Source organism: Phaethon aethereus (assembly GCF_964289735.1).
Source record: "Phaethon aethereus genome assembly, chromosome: 9".
NCBI classification, from domain to species: Eukaryota; Metazoa; Chordata; class Aves; order Phaethontiformes; family Phaethontidae; genus Phaethon; species Phaethon aethereus.
Window position 1 is genome coordinate 16,429,963 of NC_138585.1, and position 21,664 is coordinate 16,451,626.

Sequence of the window (21,664 nt, forward strand, 5' to 3'; positions counted from 1 at the left end):
ACAAAACCCAACATTAAGTGACCAGTTGAAATCATGCCACCATGTTTAAAGTTCAGATATACAGGCTTAAAAAATTGCCTGCTCTACCTACTTAACACAGCTTCCCTTCCAGCAGCCGCCAGCCAGCCCTTTGGCCATGGCCAGCTTGGTGGGCAACACACTAGAGATGCCAAACGCAAGAAATCGGTGCACATCAATAATTTGCAACCACACACCCTCACACTTGAAAAATACTATGGTTTGTATACTGGGGGGAGGGAGGAAAGTCTGGGTGATTTTCGCTGGGATTAGCTATTTTTGCATGTCATGCTACATCTACACCTTTTAGGTTTATACAAGCAGCACAATTTTAAGAGCCATACCCAGTAAGGCTGCAGCCCACGTGTTTCCACCAAGAGACAGTTCTGTTGAACTCAGCAGAACTTCTTGTTCAAGTTAAAGTCTGCATATGCAGGTATTTGTAGGCTTGGAGAATAAGACAAAATTCATGAAAAGCAACATGAGGGCAAGTCCACCTATAAAGTCTGTAAGCTTTGGATTCATCTTATTCCCTCAGCTGTAATTTTTAGCTAAGCTTTGAGTTTTGCCCTTTGGTTAATTCATTTAACTCAGCAAGAAGTATTTTTCAGCCAGAAGCAGGGTGCCTTTTAAAACAAGCACGGCCCAAAGCAGGAATGCCTGTAATTCCTGACTCCTACCACCTGCCACAGGTTCACGTAAAAGAGCTTGTCTAATTCGAGGATTATCAGAATGACAGTGCGTCCCACTTCACACAAATATTAAGTCTGGACATCCTATATTGTGTAAGTATTTCTGAGTATTTTCCCATGCTTATAAAAATATCATCACTGGCCTCCCTAGAGCTCTATTTTAGGCTTTTAATGAAAAAAAAAAAAATTCTGAATGGGGCTTCTGAAAAAAGCTCTCCTTGTGTAGAAAACGACTTCATTTCTGAAAGTCAGACCATTTTATGCAGGTTTTCATCAGAGTATCTAGGCTATGCTTAGTTATTTTGAAAATTCAGACAGTTTAAAACAGGAAAAAGTCCAAGATCCACCCCCCTGCACAGAGACAGTCATTTCTTTACCCTGGGCTTGTGCACAGCAATTTGACATATAATTGAAAAACATAAAAAGAGGGGGGGGGGGGGGGGGAATCATACAGTATCATCTCTGAGAGATGCAAGAAATCATGAGACATCAGAAGTCCAGGATCTTGAAGAAAATTGATTAATAACCCAAACATTCAGCTTCCTAAAACTAAAACAGAGGCCAGGAGTTTCCTATGTTCTCCTATTACCAGCTGGACAACACAATGTCAACAAAGATCTTAAGAGCCATAAAGTACAGACGATTTGGAAAGGCACCCCCTCACGCTCCCAAGAGATGTAAACATAACTGAAGACAAAGACCTACATCAGGAAAAGCAAAAAAAAAGACTGCAAGATTTCAGCAAGGCATTTTTGCCTGATTTCAGTGGCTGAGAAGAACTGTAGGATCACAGCTTGGCCAGATGCCCAGAAATCTTATGTGCTGAGTTTGTACAGCAATGTTGAAAAGTCGGATAAAAAAATAAAAATAAATATTTAAACATAAGAGGAATTGATTAAAATACAAAGGGGGAGGTGGGGAGGAGAAGCAGGGACTGGGGAGGAAAACTCCAGTAGTTGATTAAAGCTGCCTTGTTTCTCAAACTCTTTACTGGATGGTAACCATCGATGGTTATCAGTCATTTCAGACATGCAGCATTTTATTGTGTTGAGAGGGCAGCATTAGGCTGGACAGGATATCTGTGTGTCATCCACAGTGAAAGGCTGCAGACACTGGAACCATTAAAGTATGGCCATAGGGCACAAGGACAATGAATAATCAGGGTCAGAATAGCACCAGGAGTTGAAGCTAGCTCCCAAATTCATCATTATGCTCAATAAAAATCAGAATAGGCCAGCTTTCAGACACCAAGGTAAAATACTCCAGTTAGGTAGCATTTTAGTCAGAACAAGAAATTCAGATCATCTGCAAGTTAAATAAGTCAAGCAGTTAAACACACACCAAAAAAAACCAACAAAAAAAAGCCACACACATAAACCCCCCACACCCACTCTTTGAAGCGTGGTGCAACTATGGAATATAAGAATTCATAAGAAGAGTTATAGGAGGGCAAAGGGCAAATTAAAACAAGTTAGAGCAAGCAAAGGAAAAGGGTTACACTGCAGCACGAGAGTCCCTATAGATTAAAAGGAAGATCTACTGGATTTTCTATTGTATTTGGCCATTTCATCTGTCCAAATCAGGTGAGAAAACTCCTGGATGACTTTCTTAAAAGCCTGAGACACCAAACAGCAGACTGAGAAGCTTTCAAGATTGGGGAGTCAAGAGGACTGGCTGCCAAATTCTGATTATTCCCCAATGGCAGAGAACAAAGGAGGCAGGGCTTTGCTTTCCAACACTTTATTCTGTATATTAAAGCAGCTCTGGACCTGCACCAAACTGGTGTTGCCTGCACCCAAGGATCTGTTGGGGTTCAGTACAGCAGCACGCACAAAGCCAAGGGACCACCCTAACCACCCTCCCTTTGCGGTCACGTCAGAAACACAGCTTCACATCACTGCTGCAACCTACTTCCAAGAGATGAGCAGGAGTTTTATACTGTGTTTTCCAAAGATGCCAGGCCATGCATACACCAGACCCAAAAGCTGGTCTTAGAGCGCAGGGTGTGTGCATGTGTATACGGACACAACGTGTGTGCAGAGGCGGTGCTTCTTCCACAGTGATTTCACTCCATCAGCCTTACAATCATCAAGAATATTTTCCCCTACCATTTAAATCACATTATCACATACTCTGTACACCCAGGATTTCCTCAGGTCTCTCTGGTACGGGCCCTCCAATGTCTAACAGGAGGACCAAACACACTTTTCAGTACTTCTCCCCCGTCCCCAATACCGCTGACTTCAGCAAACACCAAGACACGTGGTGCCATGCTCACTTATACAAGGCACAGCTTGGGAGATCCACATTTGAGGTACTCAGCTGGACAGACCTTTCACAATCCAAACTGAGAAGCTGATAGATTCATCGTTCGATATGGAATCGCTCACATTAACTGAAAGGCAGGAACATTTTCTGCTCAGACAGACCTTCCATAATTTTAGTGGCTACTTCTAAGCAGGTTTGCTAAGCTAACTGCAAGGAATTTCTAGTCATTTGCCCCCACAGTTATCCTGACTACATGTGATTTTGATAGCCAAAGACAGAAAAGGGTTCTTCCAGATTTTTTGAGTAACAACATACCTACTAATTTCCATCCAATACCATGTTAAACTGCCTACCCTTCCAACTTGGACATTCACAGTTCCTTTCAGACACACAGCACAGTGGACTGACAAAGGCTCGTCTCAGCAGCTTTCTCACCTTAGTATTCAAATAATAGTTTCCCGTTTGCAAAATATTAGATTACACCTAGCCAGTGTATGTTCTAGCTTTCCTTTTAAAAAACTTCTTGCATGCTTATCTGCTGCTGAAAGAGGGTGGAGGGAAATTCACTCATTTATTTAGTTCTAGCCAGTCATCACCAGTGCTCCCAAGAGAGTCAGTTCTTACACTATGGATAAAATGCACAGCAACACTGCAGCAGTGAGAAATCACAATAAAGGTTTGCAGAGGCTATTAAGGACCTCAGAGACACAACTTAAATTTGCAGAATCCATATTTTTACAGAACAGTCAGTCAGAATTTAATTTTTTTCCTTGAGCAATCACACCCCCAAAAAGTATTTTGTGATGCATGAAGACATCATGACATTACAAAAAAAAAAAAAAAAAAACAAACCCAAGCAAGATGATTAAATACTTTAAGTCATTTCCCATGCAGGAGAGGGATCCACTTGCTGACTTGACAATTTTATTGGCAGCATGCTTAAGTTCTATAAAGCTGCAGGCTGAGTGAGCGCATCCACCTATTCCTATTGTTCTGTTCACCTCCGCTCCCGAGGCATCGTGCGCCAGCCCTGTGCATCAGATCCCTTACGCAGCTGGACCGCAGCTCTGTGGCACAGGGATTTCTGTCTCAGCAGCACAGCTAAAAAGCTCAGTGCTGCACCTCCTCCCCTCTCCCCGTTCCCAGAAGTCGGCAAGATTCTTTGTATTTACTTCCTAGATGTGGATTAAAACTGAAAGATTCATATCTGCTGAGACACAATCCATCCCTTTCATTCCCAGACACTACCCCACCATAAAATATTTCCCCTTCCCTCCCTAAACTGGGCGTTTCCTCCCACTCTCTTGCCCTTGGTAAAAACATTAATCTTCTTGCCATCTTGAGGAAGTTGGACTCATCTCAAATTTCACCAGGTCCCCTTGTATACCACTTCCCAAAGTCCTTGGGGGGAAGTTTAATCCGGATCCAAACTCTGGAATCAATCCCAAGAGGCTGCTGGGCTCCAATCAATGCATTAATTTTCAAGCATGCTCAGCCTTGCCACTTGGGTCCACTTCCAAACAGAGCGGCCGACTGAGCACAAGCCCAGAAATACATCACACCTCGAGCCATCTATTCTAGATACTAACACACACATCCTGGTTCAAACACTGCTCCTTTGGTTGTACCATTAAGACTCCAGGCAAAACAGCAGAGGCAGGGGATTTGCAAAAATACAAGATATCATTGAGTGTTCTTGGATCAACTCCCAAATCACTCAAAACTTAGTACAAATTAAAAAAAAAAAATAAAAAACACATATCCCATGTTTTTTTTTTTGCTTGCTTGTGCATGTAGCTCATAACAATGGTCAGTAATTTCCAACAAAATCATCAAGTTGGGATTTAAGTTCCTAAAGAGGATTCACATTTATTTTACCAATGCCAAGGAACTAAAGCTTTCCGTGTCATATCTGAGAGTTCCTGAACAGTCACTTCGTACTGATTTTTCTTCTTCTATTAGAAGTCTTACAGAAATAAAACCCCAATCATCTTAAATCTCATCCTGCTCTATTTGCGCCTTGCTCAAGGTAATTGCAAGCAGCTAAGCTAAACCTGGAAAGCCTCTCATAGGCTCTTCTTTAGAGGAGAGTTGGGACTCTCCCCCAGGAGCCAGTCTGTTTATAAAAAATAGGTTCATCCCTGCATTTCACTGCAGTTCCTTCTCATTAGCTCGCAGCCAAATCACAACCTGCAAACTGTTGTTTTTCCTGGGCTGTTCTACTAAGGCTTTATCCCATGGTTTGTCCCTACTGGAAAGCAGCTCTCTAATCCCTTGAACAGTTAACAGCATCTTCCCCCAGCACAGCAAAGCTCTGATGAGAAGCTCCATTTGGAAGACTAAAGACTGGAAGATTTCTCAGAAATAATTTAATACTATAACTGAAGAAACCAAAACAAAACGGGAAGTTTTTGAAGAACAGCAAGTTTATTCAAGCAAGTTTGGAGAGACCCACCCACATACCTAATCATGGCTGAGCTCACGTATCATTCTAAAGATCATGGCCTTGGTTTGCCGTCAAGGGACTGCAAGGCACCAAAACAGCCGAGAATCCAGAAAACGCATGCAAGTGAAAAAAAGATGAACCTCGACACCCTTGGAGAGAAATTATTTTCCTCTTAATACCACTTGATACCAAAAGTGACTTGACACTAATCCAGGCCAAGTGGCACAGATAAAGAGCTCGAGCTCACTTCTCTGCTGGAGACGATGGAGTGCTGCTGTTGATATACAAGAAGCTCCTCTCCTTTCTGATGATTTATGCAACCTCACTTTAAAAGAGTTGCATTTAATTTATTGCCTACTCTGCACATTCTCAAGAGGCGTTGGAGGCAGTGCCAGAAAAATAACAGGGCTTAACAGTGTCTAGCGCAAATCCATCGGTGCAAGAGCTCCTTTCTGAAGCGTTTCCAGATTTTTTTTTTTTTTTTCAGTGGGAACATTTTGTAAATAGAATTTAAAATTTGCCTTGAGCCAGGCAACACCCGCTTTTATTCAGCCCTTCACGATAATGAAATAAGTAGTTTCTCCACTAGTTATAGCCAACGTCTTCCAGAGGAAAGAAAGTGCAAAGCACATGGTTTACACCCTCTCACATCTCACAGCCACAGCTTTCCTGTTGCAGATGCCACGTCTTCTTCCTCATGGAACTACGGAAGCTTCTGTCTCACAGAAAACAGCTGCAATTGGAAATAAACCCTTCCACTTAGGCATAACTTGGCAGACACAACTGAAAAGGTTGCCACCAGATGGGTTGAAAGACACACAAGGCAGACAAAGCTTCCTATTGTTGTTTCTCTATGCTCAGGGACAGAGGAAAGAAGAAAAAGCAATTTCACTAGACTTAAGCCCGTTACTTTGTTATTAAAAAAGATAAAGAAAAAAGGAAGAAAAACAGCTCCTGAGGGAGCTAGGCAATAACAAAACTGGGTTTGTGTCAGAAGAAATTAGAATTCAGGTGTTGGTGACACTGTGGAAGATTCAAGCCCTCAGACTGGTAAAAATAACCAGTCAATACAACTATTCTTGTATTCCCCAAGGAATAATCCTGAACAGAAAGTATATGGATAATTTCATCCTGTCTCAACTGAGGCCAATTTACAGCAAATAAAAACAGGTCATCAGTTACAACCACCAGTTCAAGATGTAAAATGCCCTCACTGCACTGCAACAGCAGCTCTTTTCCATCTCTCTCAGTGAAAACCTTTTCATTCTAGAAGATCTCTAGTACTAGTTTCTTGCCAAATGAAGCAAGCTAACAATTTGCTGGCAACTGAGAAGATCTCATGTGCCTAGTTTCATACTGCTTATTAACCCTTTTTCTGAGCACAGAAAATGTAAAATGAAGATGCAATATTCCAATCCGATGTCTAGTGTAATTGCATTACTGTACAAACCACAAAACATGTTACTGAGCAGTAAAGACGCTTACACACAGACAAACTATCCTGATTTCTGCAGAAGTATGACATGCCGCACACTGAGAAGTTAAAGCTGTGCAGACAGACTGAACGTCATCAGGTTTCATTTTTGTCTATTAAAGGACATACTCATTCATTCTTTCCACCCACATGCAGGTTACAATCACTTACTTCTGGGCAACACCCACAGCCTTAGACTGCTGAGGTCCAGTCCCTCCATCTAAAGCAAGGAGAGGATTTCTCCAGGTAACATCCCCGACTCACTGCTCAACGTGGGGAGCACGTTACCTCTACTATCAAGACTGATATCACCAAAATTTTTTGGTACCCTATTATGAAACAACAGAAGACCATACATAGCATGACAAACCTGCTCCAATAATAAGTAGTCAGACCCTTGTTGGAAACACTCAACTCCTGCCCTTCTCTGCATTTCTCCCCATGAGCGGGCCTCTTGTTTCAGCTGGGAGGGAGATGGGAGCACACAGCAAGAGGCAGGCCTCAGCTTCCTGCCGCCCATCTCTCTAGACTGCTTCAATCTCTTCATTGGCAGACCCAAACAGGGCAGTAGCATCCACTTAGTCTCTCCAAACAAAAGACACAGGCATATCTAACCTCAGGATTTTCTACCTCGGATTAAACCTTTGCAATTGGACCACAGTTTTAAAACCTCTCAGAGGAAAAAGGTACCTGGTTATACAGGGCCTCTACATCCTTGTAGATGACCTTTGCAGCCCAAAGATAAGACATGCCTCACAAACCTGCACAGAAAATGACAAAAACATTAGTCCCTTAAGTGCTATTACAGCAAAAACAGAGGATGGATACACAAGAAGTGTAGCTGGAACTGCAGCTGGACACCATCAAGGAACACAACCCGCAATGCATTTCCCTATTTCTTCCTCCTAATGACACACGTGTCCAAACGTGTGAGGTGTTGATACCGTTTCAATAAACGGAGACCACGGAACGGCATGGCACTGGTACTGGAGCCCCGCACAGCTTCAGAGAGAGGTTTCCCCTTGGGGATCAGGAGTTGGCTGCTTACTTGGAACCAGCAGAACCCCAAGACATCTTCACAAATAGGAGGAGGAAGGACCAGGAGAGACGGTCATGTTTAGACAAAACCTTCCTTGAGAAACTCATTAGGCTTCACACAGCATCTATCCCAGTGCTTTCATCTTGGGGTAGGACGAGATGTGGGGTGCAAAGGGTACTGCACAGATGAGCCTTTCCCCCTGGTACATCCAGGCTGGAGGAAGGGAGCGGGTGGGCTGCTCTCCTGGGCACTCACCAGGCAGCGTCCCTCAGAGACAGTTTCCTTCACCCTAGGTTTGGCAGAGGGACACAGAGAAGAGGCGGCAGGAGGGGAAGAACCTTTGCCAAATGCAGCTGGGGTGACCGCTGCCATGTTGCAAAACCAGCCAAGGAAAGCAGCACCAGAAGGGCTGTGGCTTTGTCCTCTTTGGTGGGTCACAGCCAAATCCAGGCTGACAGCAAGGACAATAAGCCACGGTCACATTTTTACTGCACACCAATGAAGCTGATGCTCAAAAATGAGCTACATCTCAATTTCCAGATTCCTTAACCTTAAACTAATATCCCAGTTAGAGGAACATTTCTTGTGCCTTACTGAGGGAGGCAAAGCTCCCTCAGGACATCCTTTTACGCCACGCCAGAGACTGATGTGGCTGATCCTGCAAAGAGGAAGGACTCACATCCAGGGCACTCTCCAGCTCAAATATGTGCATCTGAATTATTATTTAAAAAGGGGGGGGGGGGGATAAAAACAAAGCCCAAAATGCACCCTCCTGAACAGGCTGTCCTAACTCTCAATCAAAGATATTTGCAGCAATCTATATAAAACTTTGCTTAATTTCTGGTGTGAAGGAATGCTGCCAAAAAGCCATAAAGCAGAGCACGAGATGTTTTAGTATAAAACTAGTTTCCCCCATTCCCCTTCCAAAGGTATGATAAAAATCTTAATGGAAAGGGATTCTTTAATTTGCCTCTGTCCCAGAAAGGGCAGGAAGATCTTTGGGAAGGCTGAAAGAAAAAGTGAAAACTCACAGCACATATTTCTTATCAGTGTTTGAACAAGATGTGTTTATTCGTTTGGCAAGACTTTAATTTGATTTGAGCAAACACTCCAAACTCTGCATCATCATCTCAGTCAAACTAAAGAAGAATCTAGAGTCTGCAAAGGGAATCTCTATTGCTCTAATCCTCCCCTCCCAGTATCCCGGAAACTTAGACAAGACTGGACAAACTTACAGATACCCTCTTCACACACAATTTTGTGCAAGCTCCCCCACAAATATTTCTGCACAGCATCTAAAACCACCAAGTGTGGAAACAAGGTAGGAGAGCCACCTGAGACCCAACGGGTTTCTGTTCATCAGCACCTCATCACCCCATTGTAACCGCCCCAACGTCCCTCTCCTTTTCACATCTCCTACTCAAACACACAGGAACACATTGGAAAGCATCTCCAGGGTCATCAAGTCCAGTGCTCTGCCAACAAAGAGCCTAATCGCTCTTATAGTCAACCCAGATGAAATACTGGGTTAGATTAAGCTGGAAAAGTGCTTGGGGCAGGTTTCACCTTTAGTCTTTCAGGGTTGTGATTCATTTCTCTGACACCCTTCTCCCTTCTCTCAATTTTTCCTCAACCACATTTTGCCCATTTGGGAGGTACTTCTCATCTCACCGCGGCGTTCAGTGCCGTGCTCGCAGGCACAGGTGCCGTGGGCGATGGTGCTAGCTCACCGCCCCGACCATGCAGCCCACGCTGGGGCTTGCGCAAAGGACAGTTCCCAGGCTGCGGGGCGGGACGCGCCGCACCGCCGGCGGGAGCCGGGGGCAGAGCTCGGCACCCACAAGCAGGCAGCGAGCGTCCTGGGGCAGCTGGGCAAAGCACCCTGAGAAATGGGCTTTGGGTGAGAGGGGACTCCCCACTGTCCATTTAAAAATTTGATTTTGGGGGTGGTGGTAATTTATTTCCCCCCTTCTGCATGTTTCAAACATAAACTGTAGTCTATATCAAGTTTTTCATGAGTTGGCGTGGCCGTCTTCTGCCCAGTCCAGCAACAGCTCTAAAATCTGAACTCCAGCAAGCACCAGTTGCAACAAATCGCTACTTTATTTCCACACTGCATTTTTTGCCCCCCCTTTTTTTTTTTCATTAAGGAAACCCTGTCAAAGCCCCCATCTTGCTTTCAAGCTTAGGATGGGTGATGTTCATCATCACCAATATCTTTTAATTGAGCATTAACAAGTCTCTGTCTCTTGAGACAAGTTGTTAGAAAGTCTGCCTTTCTCAGAAATAAAGCCAAGTCAATGCCAATCAGGTTTGCTTTCCCCAGCGTACAATGCTTCGCTAGATGAACAAAGCCAGTGCACCATGTTCAAATCCAAGAAGGGGAAAGGGGCGGGCGGCGGGGGGGATAAAATCAGAGCTAAAGCCTTTAAAAAAAAAAAACCACAACAAACCAAAACCCTCCCCTGACAGCAACAGTGATGAGTGGCATTTAAGCGGAGCGAGAACACTCCTGAGCGCATCGCTTCTGACAGATGAGCCCAGCAAGTCAACCATAGGGACTCCACAGCCCCACCGCTGCTATTCAGCGAAAGTTGATCAGATAGCAGCAGACAAGTAATGCCAAGCAAACACTCTTAGAAGTGCTCTCTCCACATTTAAGAGTTTATAATTAACCTAGGAAAAAACGAGAAAGAGTCACCAATTCAGGTCTTCTGCACGGCGGCAGCAGCAAGGAACCGAGTACAGGCTGGGTGTTTGCACTGCCTGCAGAAGCGGGGACGGGGAAAGCACACCGGTTTCAGTTTACCCCTCGCTCTCCCCAAATTGCAAACCTGCCATCCCAGCCGTGCAAACCCCAAGTGTACTTTTAACAGGCTTTTCCTTGCCAGCTATTGCATCTCCTAGCTGCGCTCTTGGCCTTACAATTCCTATTTTGTTTTCTTCTCCAAGTGCTGAGCTTCTGTCTGCTTTGGGTCTCGTACCCCGTGCCCGCCACTTGAAGCATTTTCACCAGGAATACACACACGCTCGCACTCACGCACACAGAGGAGCTTTTGCTGCATTGCCATTCTGACGAGTGTCAACACAGCTGCTGTCTCTGCTGGAATGTAAACCAATATTGTTGTTAGATCTCCCTCAACCCCAGGTAACTTCCTCAAAGATTTGCAGAGTGTGGCAATTCTTGCCACTTCCACCTTACAAAGCATTGACCAAAGTTGGTTAAAAGCAATTAAATAAAAAAAAAAAAACCAACACACAACTCAAATCTTCATCCAAAGTTTGTGTTCCACTCACACCCATGCAGTCCAAAGGGCTGTAAAAAGCATAAATGCATCCATTGTACATGCATTCATCCTCATATAATATGTTTAGACTAACACCCTGTGTAAATTATCCTGCTGCTGCTGCAAGTCATGAGACAAACTATTAACAGCACTGAGTAAGAGAGTTATTGCTGTACACAGTAAATGCAACATTTGCAGCAGACAACCTTTGTTTGCTTATTATTTTACTTAAGAAGGTAACCTAAGAAGGGGTTTATAATGCATTTTTGGTTATTTCCTAGATACCATCTGCTTTTAACAACAAGCAGCAATTTTGGCAATAAAAGACTAGTAAATGAGTTATAATGCAGTCAACACAGATGCTGTTCAGACTGCTACAGGAACACAGTGCGTATGCATTGCCCACAGTAAGCGACTGCTTTGCCTCGCTTCTCCAGTGAAAGAAAATTACGTTTGGTTGATCAAAGTTCCTAAAGCAAATTCGCTGTCCCAAATGGAAAGACTCAAAGTTCACTCTCATTCCAGTACATAGCCCAGCAAAGTCTGCTTCCCATTGCAAAGTGCAAAAGTTTCAAAAAACAAGTGTATATTCCACACCTAATTTCAGGACTACAAGGGTGAAGAAATTGCACGCATTCACTAAAAATAAAAATATATTAAAAATATGATAGCTCAAACCTAGAATCCTTACCTCGCTATACTGGGACTGGGCATTGTTTTCCAGGTACAACATGTTAGCAGTCAAATTGATCAGTGCTGCTGTTCTTTCTTCTGGCTCCAGGATTTTGACAAACACCTCCCACCCCTTAGAAGACCCTAAAAATATGTGATGCTACTTGGAAGATAACAGGACTCGGAGTGTGCCTCTCTGCATAATTGAAGTTTCCCTTATATACCTAACTATAGGCAAGGAGGAGGAGGTGGGGCTCTCCTGCCTTACCTGTCCAATCTGTCAAAGTGCCACCTGGAGTCCTCCACTCCAATGGAGAGAGGCCTCTCCCAGCTCATTAAGTAGTTAGAATTCCTTATCACCAATCTCTAAAAAGCAAAGGGAAGGGAAGAGAAGGGAAGGGAAGGAAAGGGGGGGGAAACAGCCAAAGGAAAAAAAAAAAAAAAAAAGAGAAAAGAAAGGAAACTAACTTTCTCCTGTCACTTTTCTACAAGTTTGGGAACTCAAAAGACAGCAATGGAGTTGCTCCAAAGGAGCCGCTCCAAGAAACTTCTATTTATTTTCTGAGAAGACTCCAGGGTTTTCTTCAGGCACAGGTTTACGCTGCTACCAAAGCCCAGAACGTTCAAGGAGGGTTTGAGATGCAACGCTTGAGACTGGTCGTGCAGTAACGACAGCCGAGCCTCTGGCTTCCGCAGCATGCGGGTTTTGGACCAAAAAAGACCCACGAGGAGCTTTGTGAGAAGCAATCACTTGTTTCATGCACTATAATCCTGCTGCATGCTCCACCATCTGCATGCTTTCATCCACACTGACGGCCAACAGGTCCTGTGTGTTCGCAGGACATCAGTCCGGCTACATTTTTTCCTCTCTCCTTTGCAATTGCTTCTAACTCACGCCACTTTAACAAGCCTTTAAATAATCTCGCTTGAACTAGGAAACGTTAAAAAGAAATTTAAAAAGCAGTTTGTTCAGAGGGGCTCATGATTTTGAATTAATAGATGGGTGAAGTTGTTGGGTACCGCTCAGTAAAAGCCACCCGGACGCCGTGCCCACAAACCAAAGACTTTGAACAGGCACTTAGCCGGGGCTCGGTCTGCGGGAGAACGGAGCCAGCAAATGGGCCGATCAGAGCGGCCCCGCTGCGACGTTACTCCGAACGAGCAGACAAAAATCCCCCGTCCCCTCCCCGGTGTCCCTGGTGGAGGTGCCCGGAGCGAGGTGCGGGCGGCGGCGGCCCCGGGGAGCGGCCCCGGCTCACCCCACTGCACGGGGCCGCTGCCGTCCCGCCGAGCCAGAACAAAAGCCGGCTCGTTTCGCCTGCTCCCAAGGAGCAGGGTAAGCGCCATCGAGCGAGGGGAAACCGAACACCTTTTCAGAGGGGTGGGGAGGGGGAAAAAAAGTGAGGAAACCAAACATCCAGATCGGAGCGCAGCCGCCGGCCCTCCCAGTCTAATGACAGCGCTTCAGACGCTGGGGTGAGGACCTGCGGTGACGCAGGCCGGGGCCCAGTTGCTGTGTGCCTGCACGAACTGCCAGTGCTCACGGCGAAGGCCAAAGCTGCTGCCGTGGGGGCGAGCGACCGACCCGCAGGTGCTTTGCGGGGGGGCAGAGGGGTCCCTGGCAGGGCCGCAACCCACCTGTGGCCTCAACGCCTCCGTGCAGCCGAGCCTCTGCCCGGGAGCTGCTGCTGCTCCCCGCCACGCCGACTCCCTCGCCTTTGGGCATCATGTAACCCCAACTTCTCTGGGCACACGGGGAAGGACTCCAGGTTCAGAGGGATGAAAGCAGCTGTGCTGCTCAAGGTCCTAACGGCTCTCTGGGCTGCCTTCCCCAGCACATGGCAGCAGAAGGAGCCACCGCTGACTTCCTGCCAATCTGCGAATTATAGGACATTGCAAAGCTCGCACCAGCCCCTCTCCAGGCTGGAGACAGGCAGAGCATTCACAAAAGGGCCACTAATAAAATGATGCAAAAACCATCTTCATGCAGGAACCAACACCAGAGCAAACAGCGAGTGGAGGATCGGAGTGCCCTCCCTACCCTCCAACAGCTCCCTGCCACGAGGAGCGAGGTAGGTGTCTCATTTAGCTCTAACCCTGCAAGCACAGCCGGGCACGAGAGGGAAAGGTTGCAAGCATTTCCCATGCACCTTCTCGATTCCTCCTTGCCGAGCATGACATGAGGAGGTACTTCCAGGAACGGGCTGCAGCGAGGAGCGCAGAGCCCTCCCCAGCCAAGGGAGAGCCCTACCTACCCACCAGCAACATCCCAGCTCAGGCTGGGGCCACACACACCTCCAGCACTCCTGACCTACCAGCAAGAGCCTGCTGAGCACACAGCAGCTTTCCTACATCACAGGAACAACTCAACAGACCACTGCCACAACCCCTTCCTCTCCTCTCCATCTTCCCTGGCACCACCCAACACCAGCGGCTATGCCTGGTGCCCTTACCTGATCTCACCCAAGATGGGTATGAGCCAAGAAGCCACACAAGTGCTAATCTGGAGATACAGGCAAGGTTTGCCAGAGCAGCCACAGCACTGTGAGTGAAATGGGTCACTTCACAGCGCCATTGCAAAGCTTGCACGGAGCTGGACATCAAGCTCGACGTCACCTGTGGATTTTCTGCTAATAGGGAGGAGAAGTTATGCTGTGCTCAGAGGACCATTTTGACCCCTGAATACTGTCAGGTTTTTGATACTGGCCCATGAGTTCAAAAGCTGTGGAGGGGAAGAAAAGAGGAGAAGGTACATACATAGATCTCTCAACCTCAGCAGGTCGTTGCAAAAACCTCTTTTACTAGCTGTGGTATGAAACTCAGAAGATACTCCTTTTCCAAGTCATTAATGCAGCACTGTTGTGTTGGGTATCTGCTATCTTCTGTCCCACAGGTGGCTGGAGGTGGTTGTAGGTGAAGCAACACCCAGATGCACTACACAGAGATATGTGGAAGTTTATCCAAAGAGATCTGCATGTCAAACATGAGGAGAAGTGTATACAGCATGAATAAATTGACATGTCAGCACAAATCCCTGCACTCTGTACACACAACCCTGACCTGGCTCAGTGTTTCAGAGGCATTAGCCTGTGCGGTCACCTTGAAGTGGATGCTGGACAAGTGGCTTTCTGCAAATCAGTCATCCACAAGTGACACAAAGGAGGCCACCACCACCCTGACAGGAGGTAACAGAGCATGCACCAGACACTGCGCCCACCAACGCTGATGCAGCCCAGGCACAGGTGTACCCATCTCATAACCTCAGGGCTCCAAACTTTGTTTCACTGGCTTCAGACCTAAATGCACTCCCCTCATAAGATGCTTCCCCCCTGTCCCATGGGCTGGTGTCGTGCCTTGAATATTCATACAGGCACCAATGGCACAAAGGAAGAGCAAAGGCTTGATCACTCGCCTTTCTACCTTATGATGAGAAAGAAAAGCTCCTGGAGTCTCATTTGATTCTCTCTTTTTGCAGATGCAGAAATTTCACATTGATGAGTCTCCTACAACCTAATAGCAGTGAGGCATCATCTCTTAGAGGGAATCTTGACTCTCTGAAATAGCACATGCTTAAATGGCTGAGTCACAAAACCAAAGGGACACCCCCCACCTCCTCAAACTGCACAATCACTTCTCAGCAGTGGGACAGTGATAATTATGATTTATCTGAGCCTTCTGGACAAGTCTCCAAGGGAAACACCAACATCAGTCCTGTTGCAACTGTGATGCAAATTCATGGTCAAAATTTATGGCAAGACAGTCTTTGTAGAAAGAGATTATACCTTAGTATACTAATTAGCCTAGTCAGAAAACACAGATTCAGGCAAAGGCCCTCCCTTCACATGTTAAAAAGAATTACTTCATATTAAGGCCAGATGCACAAGGTTTAACTCTAATCTTCTAGTCCAGCAAGCTCTCCCCCATCCCAAACAGCAAAAGAACAAACTAGAAAATAATCAACTCAAAGCATCAGGAGTTGTGCAAAGTCTGGCATTTCACGCTTTTGATGCTCAGTTGGATTGAACTTAAAAAAAAAAAAAGGGGGAAAGGAAATCTCTTTAAAGCAAGTTACCTCCAATACTTTCAGAAACTAAAAATAATAATTGCTAGCTAGATTTGAAAGTTTCAGCTGCAGCCCTCCCAGATCTGACTCAGATATTCTAGAGAGCTTCTGGCAGTGCTTTGTGCTCCTGCTGGTATGTTGAAAAACAAAATAATATGCAAAGACGACCCCTACGTTTCCAAAATGAGGCATCGGCCAAGTCAGACTGCTGATTCAGGTTCTTTGTTTGACTGCATTTTCCCCATGCTGTTATACAGTTCGTCCCAGCCTGTCTCACCAGTACCACTCACAAGCTCTCAATAACCCTCCCTGGACACAAGGTAAGTGTGCTATATCACAACGATTGAAAATGCCATTGCTACAATCGTAGTGTTAATTGGAGACTGTGTAATTTCTTGTAGAAGGTGTATATGCGCGTGCACCTGCCCACATGTTAGATGGTTCATGTGGAATTTCCTGCAGATCAAAGAAAAAAAAAAAAATCTGCTCAGACCTCTCCACTCTTATAAAAATAGCATCTGGATCAACCGCATCACCACGGACCGTGACATTCAGTCAGCTCAGAAATGTTTACAAATTAAGACTGAGATAACAGAAGGAGGAGGGAAAAAAATAGAACGTGGCATTTGGTTTTTTTTTTTTTTTGTTGTTTGTTACATCTGAATAACTGCTGAATGCTAAAAAAACAAGCCTCTGCCAATTGGCTTTGGAAATCTTTCCAGTGAAGACTTTGCAGTCTATTATGTCTGTCCCTGTAATAGCAGACAGCCAGGTTAAAGAGCAAAGAGAAAATACTTTAAAAAAAAAAAACACCAAAACATAAAAGTCACCCTCCCTTCTTGAAAACTCGTGCAGAGCTGGTCTTCATTGCTCAAACCACAAGGCAGAGGGGAAAAAGAACCCAGCACATACTGAAACAGGGACCTTCCCATTAAAAAAAAAAAAAAAAAATCTATGGCAAGAAAAAAAAAAAAAAAAGAGAGATGCAGCTGAAAGGCAGCATCCTGCCTGCGTATGGCCATGTGCGTATCCTAGCCAGGCTGCTCCGGAACACTGCATGGGAGGTGCAGCTCATCTGTATGCAGGAGAGGGATGGGCACCCCCCCAACTCTTGCATGGTTAACTATTCTGCTGTGCCCAGGAGCAAAAATTGGATGCTGTCCTAGCTTCCCCACCACTGACTCAGGGACAGGTCTGCTGACCAGAACGTCCTCTGGAAAGCACTCAAGTGTATGAGCCTTCAAGCTAGAAACATGCCCTGGCTGCAAGCGCTTAGTACTGAGGATCAATCCCTTCTTCCAAGGACTTCAAATTGCATTCCCCTTTTAAAAGTGCAGGGTAAAGATACAGACCCGCTGAGGGCAGAAGAAGAGCCCGGCTCCCAGCTCTGCCCATGGCGCAGGTCAGCTTCTCCTCCCCCAAGGAGCATGCCCTCCCCAAGGCAATCGGCTGTCACAACAGCCCTGCCCTCCGACCCTGGGTAAACATCTGCGCACGCTGCTTATTTGAGCTCCTATAGCCTTGTTATCTCCCCCAGAACACCCCTAGGGCTAATTAGAGAGTTAATGGCATCATGTCAGGAGATAATGCTACGTGGGGGGAGCAGGGAGAGGAAAGGTGGAAAGGCGTTGTGAAACAAAACCAGTTCCCTTCACAACCGCTGTGCAATATTGGTTTAGGAAGGGCGCATGCAGCCCCGGGGATTCTGCCCTCCGGCTGCTGAGCTCCATTTAATAAGAGAGCAAGACATTCCTCTGGAGAGATTCAGCTTTCCAGCTGAGATGATGCAAGGTCCCCACGCCTTCCCGACCCATCTGCACAACCAAAACCCAACCAAACCCATCAAGGGAGGTTGTTCCCACCAAAGTGCCAGCAGGGAATCGCTTCCCACTGTTGGTGTACGGTACAAGATGGGCACTGAGCGTAGAGATGATTTATCAAAAAGTGTTGTCTGTCTATTCCTGATGCTCCTTTTATCTACTTTTTTCTCCCCTTTTTTGTGCTCTAGTGACTCTCGTTAAAGAGAGCAGTTGCTCTCTCTAAAATGCTTAGAGATAAAAGGAAACAGACATCTGGACACAGAGGTTTTTTGCAAGGCAGCTGATCAGTCTACGAAACCACTGACCAGCAAACACTTGAGCAAGACACTTTTGCACTGATGAGCGAAAAACCACAGGTCAGCAGACACTCGCACATAGAGACATGACTAGGGGACTTCGGGGGTTCAAGCTATCAGCAGCTCTTTTGTCAGAGTAACAATGTTGAACCTGCATTTTTGCCTGATGAGGACCTTTGGATGCTCAACACAACACGTTTGACTCCCACCTCCCGGTCCCCCCAACACATTTGTAAAATATTTTGCAAAAGAGAAAAATTACACCAAGAAAACAATCATGCAGATTGCTCCTGACCAGCATAAACAGTCCCAATCCTCCAGCTGGAAGCGAGACAGGGGCATGGCACAAACCTGCATCCCAGCATGAGACAGAGCACTCCGGCCAGGGAAAGGGAAAAGCAGGAGATAGTGACAGATTAGAGAGTCTTTGTTTTTAATTACAAGAAAGGAGCAACTGTTGACAGAGCAGGGTTGTTCTTGCATAAGCAGCTGAGGGGAAAGTGTTGTTCTTCCCTTATCTTGTATAAACTACAGATTGCTCTCAGGAAACACACAACTGTTCATAAATGCACAATCACAGCAGCTCTTTCCAGCCAGCCCCTGCTATACTGCCAACTCCCTCCCACCCAAGCCCTTGTACAATAATCCAACATCAAAAAGAAAGCAATGAGTTTGCAATAATTCAAAAATAGTCTCCCAAACCTCTGTTTAAACCCTGACCCCCTGCAACTGATGGCTGTTCATGCCTCTTATGCGAGCACATCGCTTTTATCCTATATTGCCCTGGTGTGTTGGGCCACAACATACACCCTCAGGCAGCCTGTTTATTCCTTGTTTCCTATGCAGAGATGTTGAACTTCTCAGTGCTGGTCTTTGTCCTCTTGCCCTGTGCCTGCTCTCACTTGCCACATCCACCACTAGTATAACAACAGCCACAGGGTTCAGTTATTTTGTTGGGGACCCTCCCCAGAAGATTGATCATTTTAGTTTCTGATTTGTCTAACTTTAATGCAGTCTGGACATCACCATGAGATCCACCATTCCCACCCATGTCCTCAAAGGGAAAAAAAGGGTGCTTCAGGATACTTTTTCCTTGTGTTTAAGCAGACTGGAGATAAAAATTCATACTTTTAGAGCTGACAGTTATGTTTGTTATTGAATGCTCCTTTGATCTTTCATTAATCTCTGCAAATTCAGAGGCTGATTAGCAAAGGGTTCATTCAGCAATGAGCATATGAACACAGGCCACAAACAGCCCCTAATCTATGCTTCACAGAGATTGATTTCATTTTCTGTTTCATTTTTCTTTGTGACTGCCTGACAATTCACTCCCTCATTAATTTCAGTGCTATCAAATCAGCAACAGCGAGGTGGAAAGCAGATGGTAGAGACATTCAGAGGAAAACTTTGCATAGTCCAAAAGTCTCCTCATAAAATATTGGAAGAAAAAAATAATAGTTATTAACAGGACTGTGGGCAGGATCTACAGAACCACAAAGCAACATATATAGTGAGACTTTGGATGCATAAGGCTTTCTTCAAAGCAAGAATCTCAATTAATACAAGAGAGAACTTTAAAAACAAAAGCTACACCCCACAGCTCGCTGCAGTACAGACACTTTGGCCATGTCGGACAAGGAAGGGGAGCAGGACACTCCCAGGGCTGTGTTCCAGGTTTGTCTTAGTCTGGCAGGAGCATCCCATGAGCCTGGCCACCCTTCCCAGGCACACTCAGCACCGCAGCTTGCAACAGGGCTGCGAAGTGCTCTCCATCCTCCATCCATCTCACCCCACAAAGCGGGGGGGGCGGGGAGTGAGGTACCACAAGGCTTGACAAGGTTTTCATTCGGCTGGAAAAGGGCGGCTTGATTCGTCAGCCTACTTCCAGCTAACAAGAGAGAAGGGCCTCATTTCCTTCCCACAACCAATTTGGTTTAAAAATAAAAATAAAAAAGTCCAGAAAAACATGAACTTTGGGGATGGCCACTCCACTTCTGTTGGTGTTCAAACTGTGCTTTGTGCCTTGCTGAAGACGCCAGCTGCCCAAGGGGTTTACCGTGTGGGTGCTAACCCAATCAAAGTGTTCCCAGCAAATAACATGGGAAGTATGTTTTTAGTTTAAGGAAAGAACAGGATCCTATCAGCTAGCTAGAAACATACAGTGGATTTCCCAGCAAGTCGGCATAAACCTTAAACTTCCTCTGCAGGCAAAAGTGTTGCTCCAAGACCAAGATGCCTTTTAAGTAAATGTTTGTGCAGGCCTTTTAAAGATATAAAATAAGCACTAACACATTGTTGCCCCATACTCAAGCGAGGAGCACGTGCAGCACCATGGAAACCTTCGGAGGCAAGCCTAGCTGCTTGGGGAAGGTGTTTTGTGAAGCGACTGCTTCTTTTGTTTGGAGGTATTTGCATGTAGGCAGATGACAGGACTTGCAATTGCAACACTCCTCCACCTCAAGTGCTCTTAGCAATATGAACCAGGGATTTAAAGCCAGACCTCCAGAAGAGACAGGCCAGAATGAACACAAAACACCCCATCACACATGGCTCTCTTCCAATAGGTTTGTGCTTTTCAGCTTAAAATTAGTATATTCCCTCCAAAGATGAATGTAAAGCAAGATACTAAGAGGGCAGAAATATTTAAAGGAACTTTAAATACACTTCCAAAATGATCTATAGCACAGCAGACAGATCTCCCATGATTTTCTTCGATACCATTGAGAATTCAGGGAAGTGATGCTAAAAATAAAACACTTGATGTAACAATACTAATCAACTGGCTGCATTCCTACAAAAAGAAATGCAGCCAGCCCTGATCTGCAGCCAGAACCAAGGCAAAACAGCACAGGAAAGGGGGATAGTGAAAAATTATTTTAAAGAAACATAAATATGTCTTTAGAGCCCTACTACAGGCAGAATGAGAGAAGTCTTCAAGCTTTGGCCAAACTGAATGTACAAATACATTCTCTATATGTGTCCTTTATCCGAAAGGATTGACATTTCTGTATTTGGATCTGCAGTCTTAAATGCTATTAGATCATTTGGAGGGACCTACTCTGCAGAAGATTAAACATTCAGCAGGATTACAAAGCCAAGTCTAAATGAGCTTATATGAGTTCAACTGAACACAAGAGAGGTGCTGGAGGGAAACTTCCAACAGAGTAATGCATTTTCTCATTATGGAAATGCCTTTGCATAATCTCGACTTTCTTTGCACAGCTATGGAACGAACAAATACCCACAAAGAAGAAAAACTTGGCAAGCCTCAAACTCTCTCAAGCACAAACCAGACAGTAATAAAAGCTTTGATCACATCCCTGTGCTGTACAAAGTCCTTCCTTCCTTTCTATGGTCAATCTGGGAATACCTAGGCATCGAAACAGATGGCCACACAACCCACTTTGCTGCATCTACTTATCAAATCAGCTTTATCCTCCAGGTGCAAAACCATTTACCAACAAAACGCAGGGCTGCGGCACCTGCCAGAGCCCTGGGAAGCACAGACCACGCCTTAGCCAGCCCCTGCACCGCTTAGCCACACCGTGCATGCCGCGCCAGCTCCCTGCCCCGCTGTTGGTACACAGGG

General features: G+C 45.5%; 1 protein-coding gene across 8 annotated transcripts in view; it reads right to left on the bottom strand.

The window, feature by feature from the left end:
* TP63 (tumor protein p63) overlaps window positions 1-21,664 on the bottom strand; it is a gene marked incomplete at both ends in the record, with an annotated part of 105,014 nt that overhangs the window by 56,451 nt on the left and 26,899 nt on the right. For 4 of the 8 annotated variants that reach the window (XM_082003413.1, XM_082003412.1, XM_082003411.1 and 1 more), the window contains one exon: window positions 11,916-11,957. The exons of the other annotated variants lie outside the window; for them this stretch is intronic. In XM_082003413.1, coding sequence (XP_081859539.1) covers window positions 11,916-11,957 — 42 coding nt within the window. Of the gene's footprint in view, window positions 1-11,915; window positions 11,958-21,664 lie in introns of those variants that run through there. 8 annotated transcript variants of the gene reach the window in all.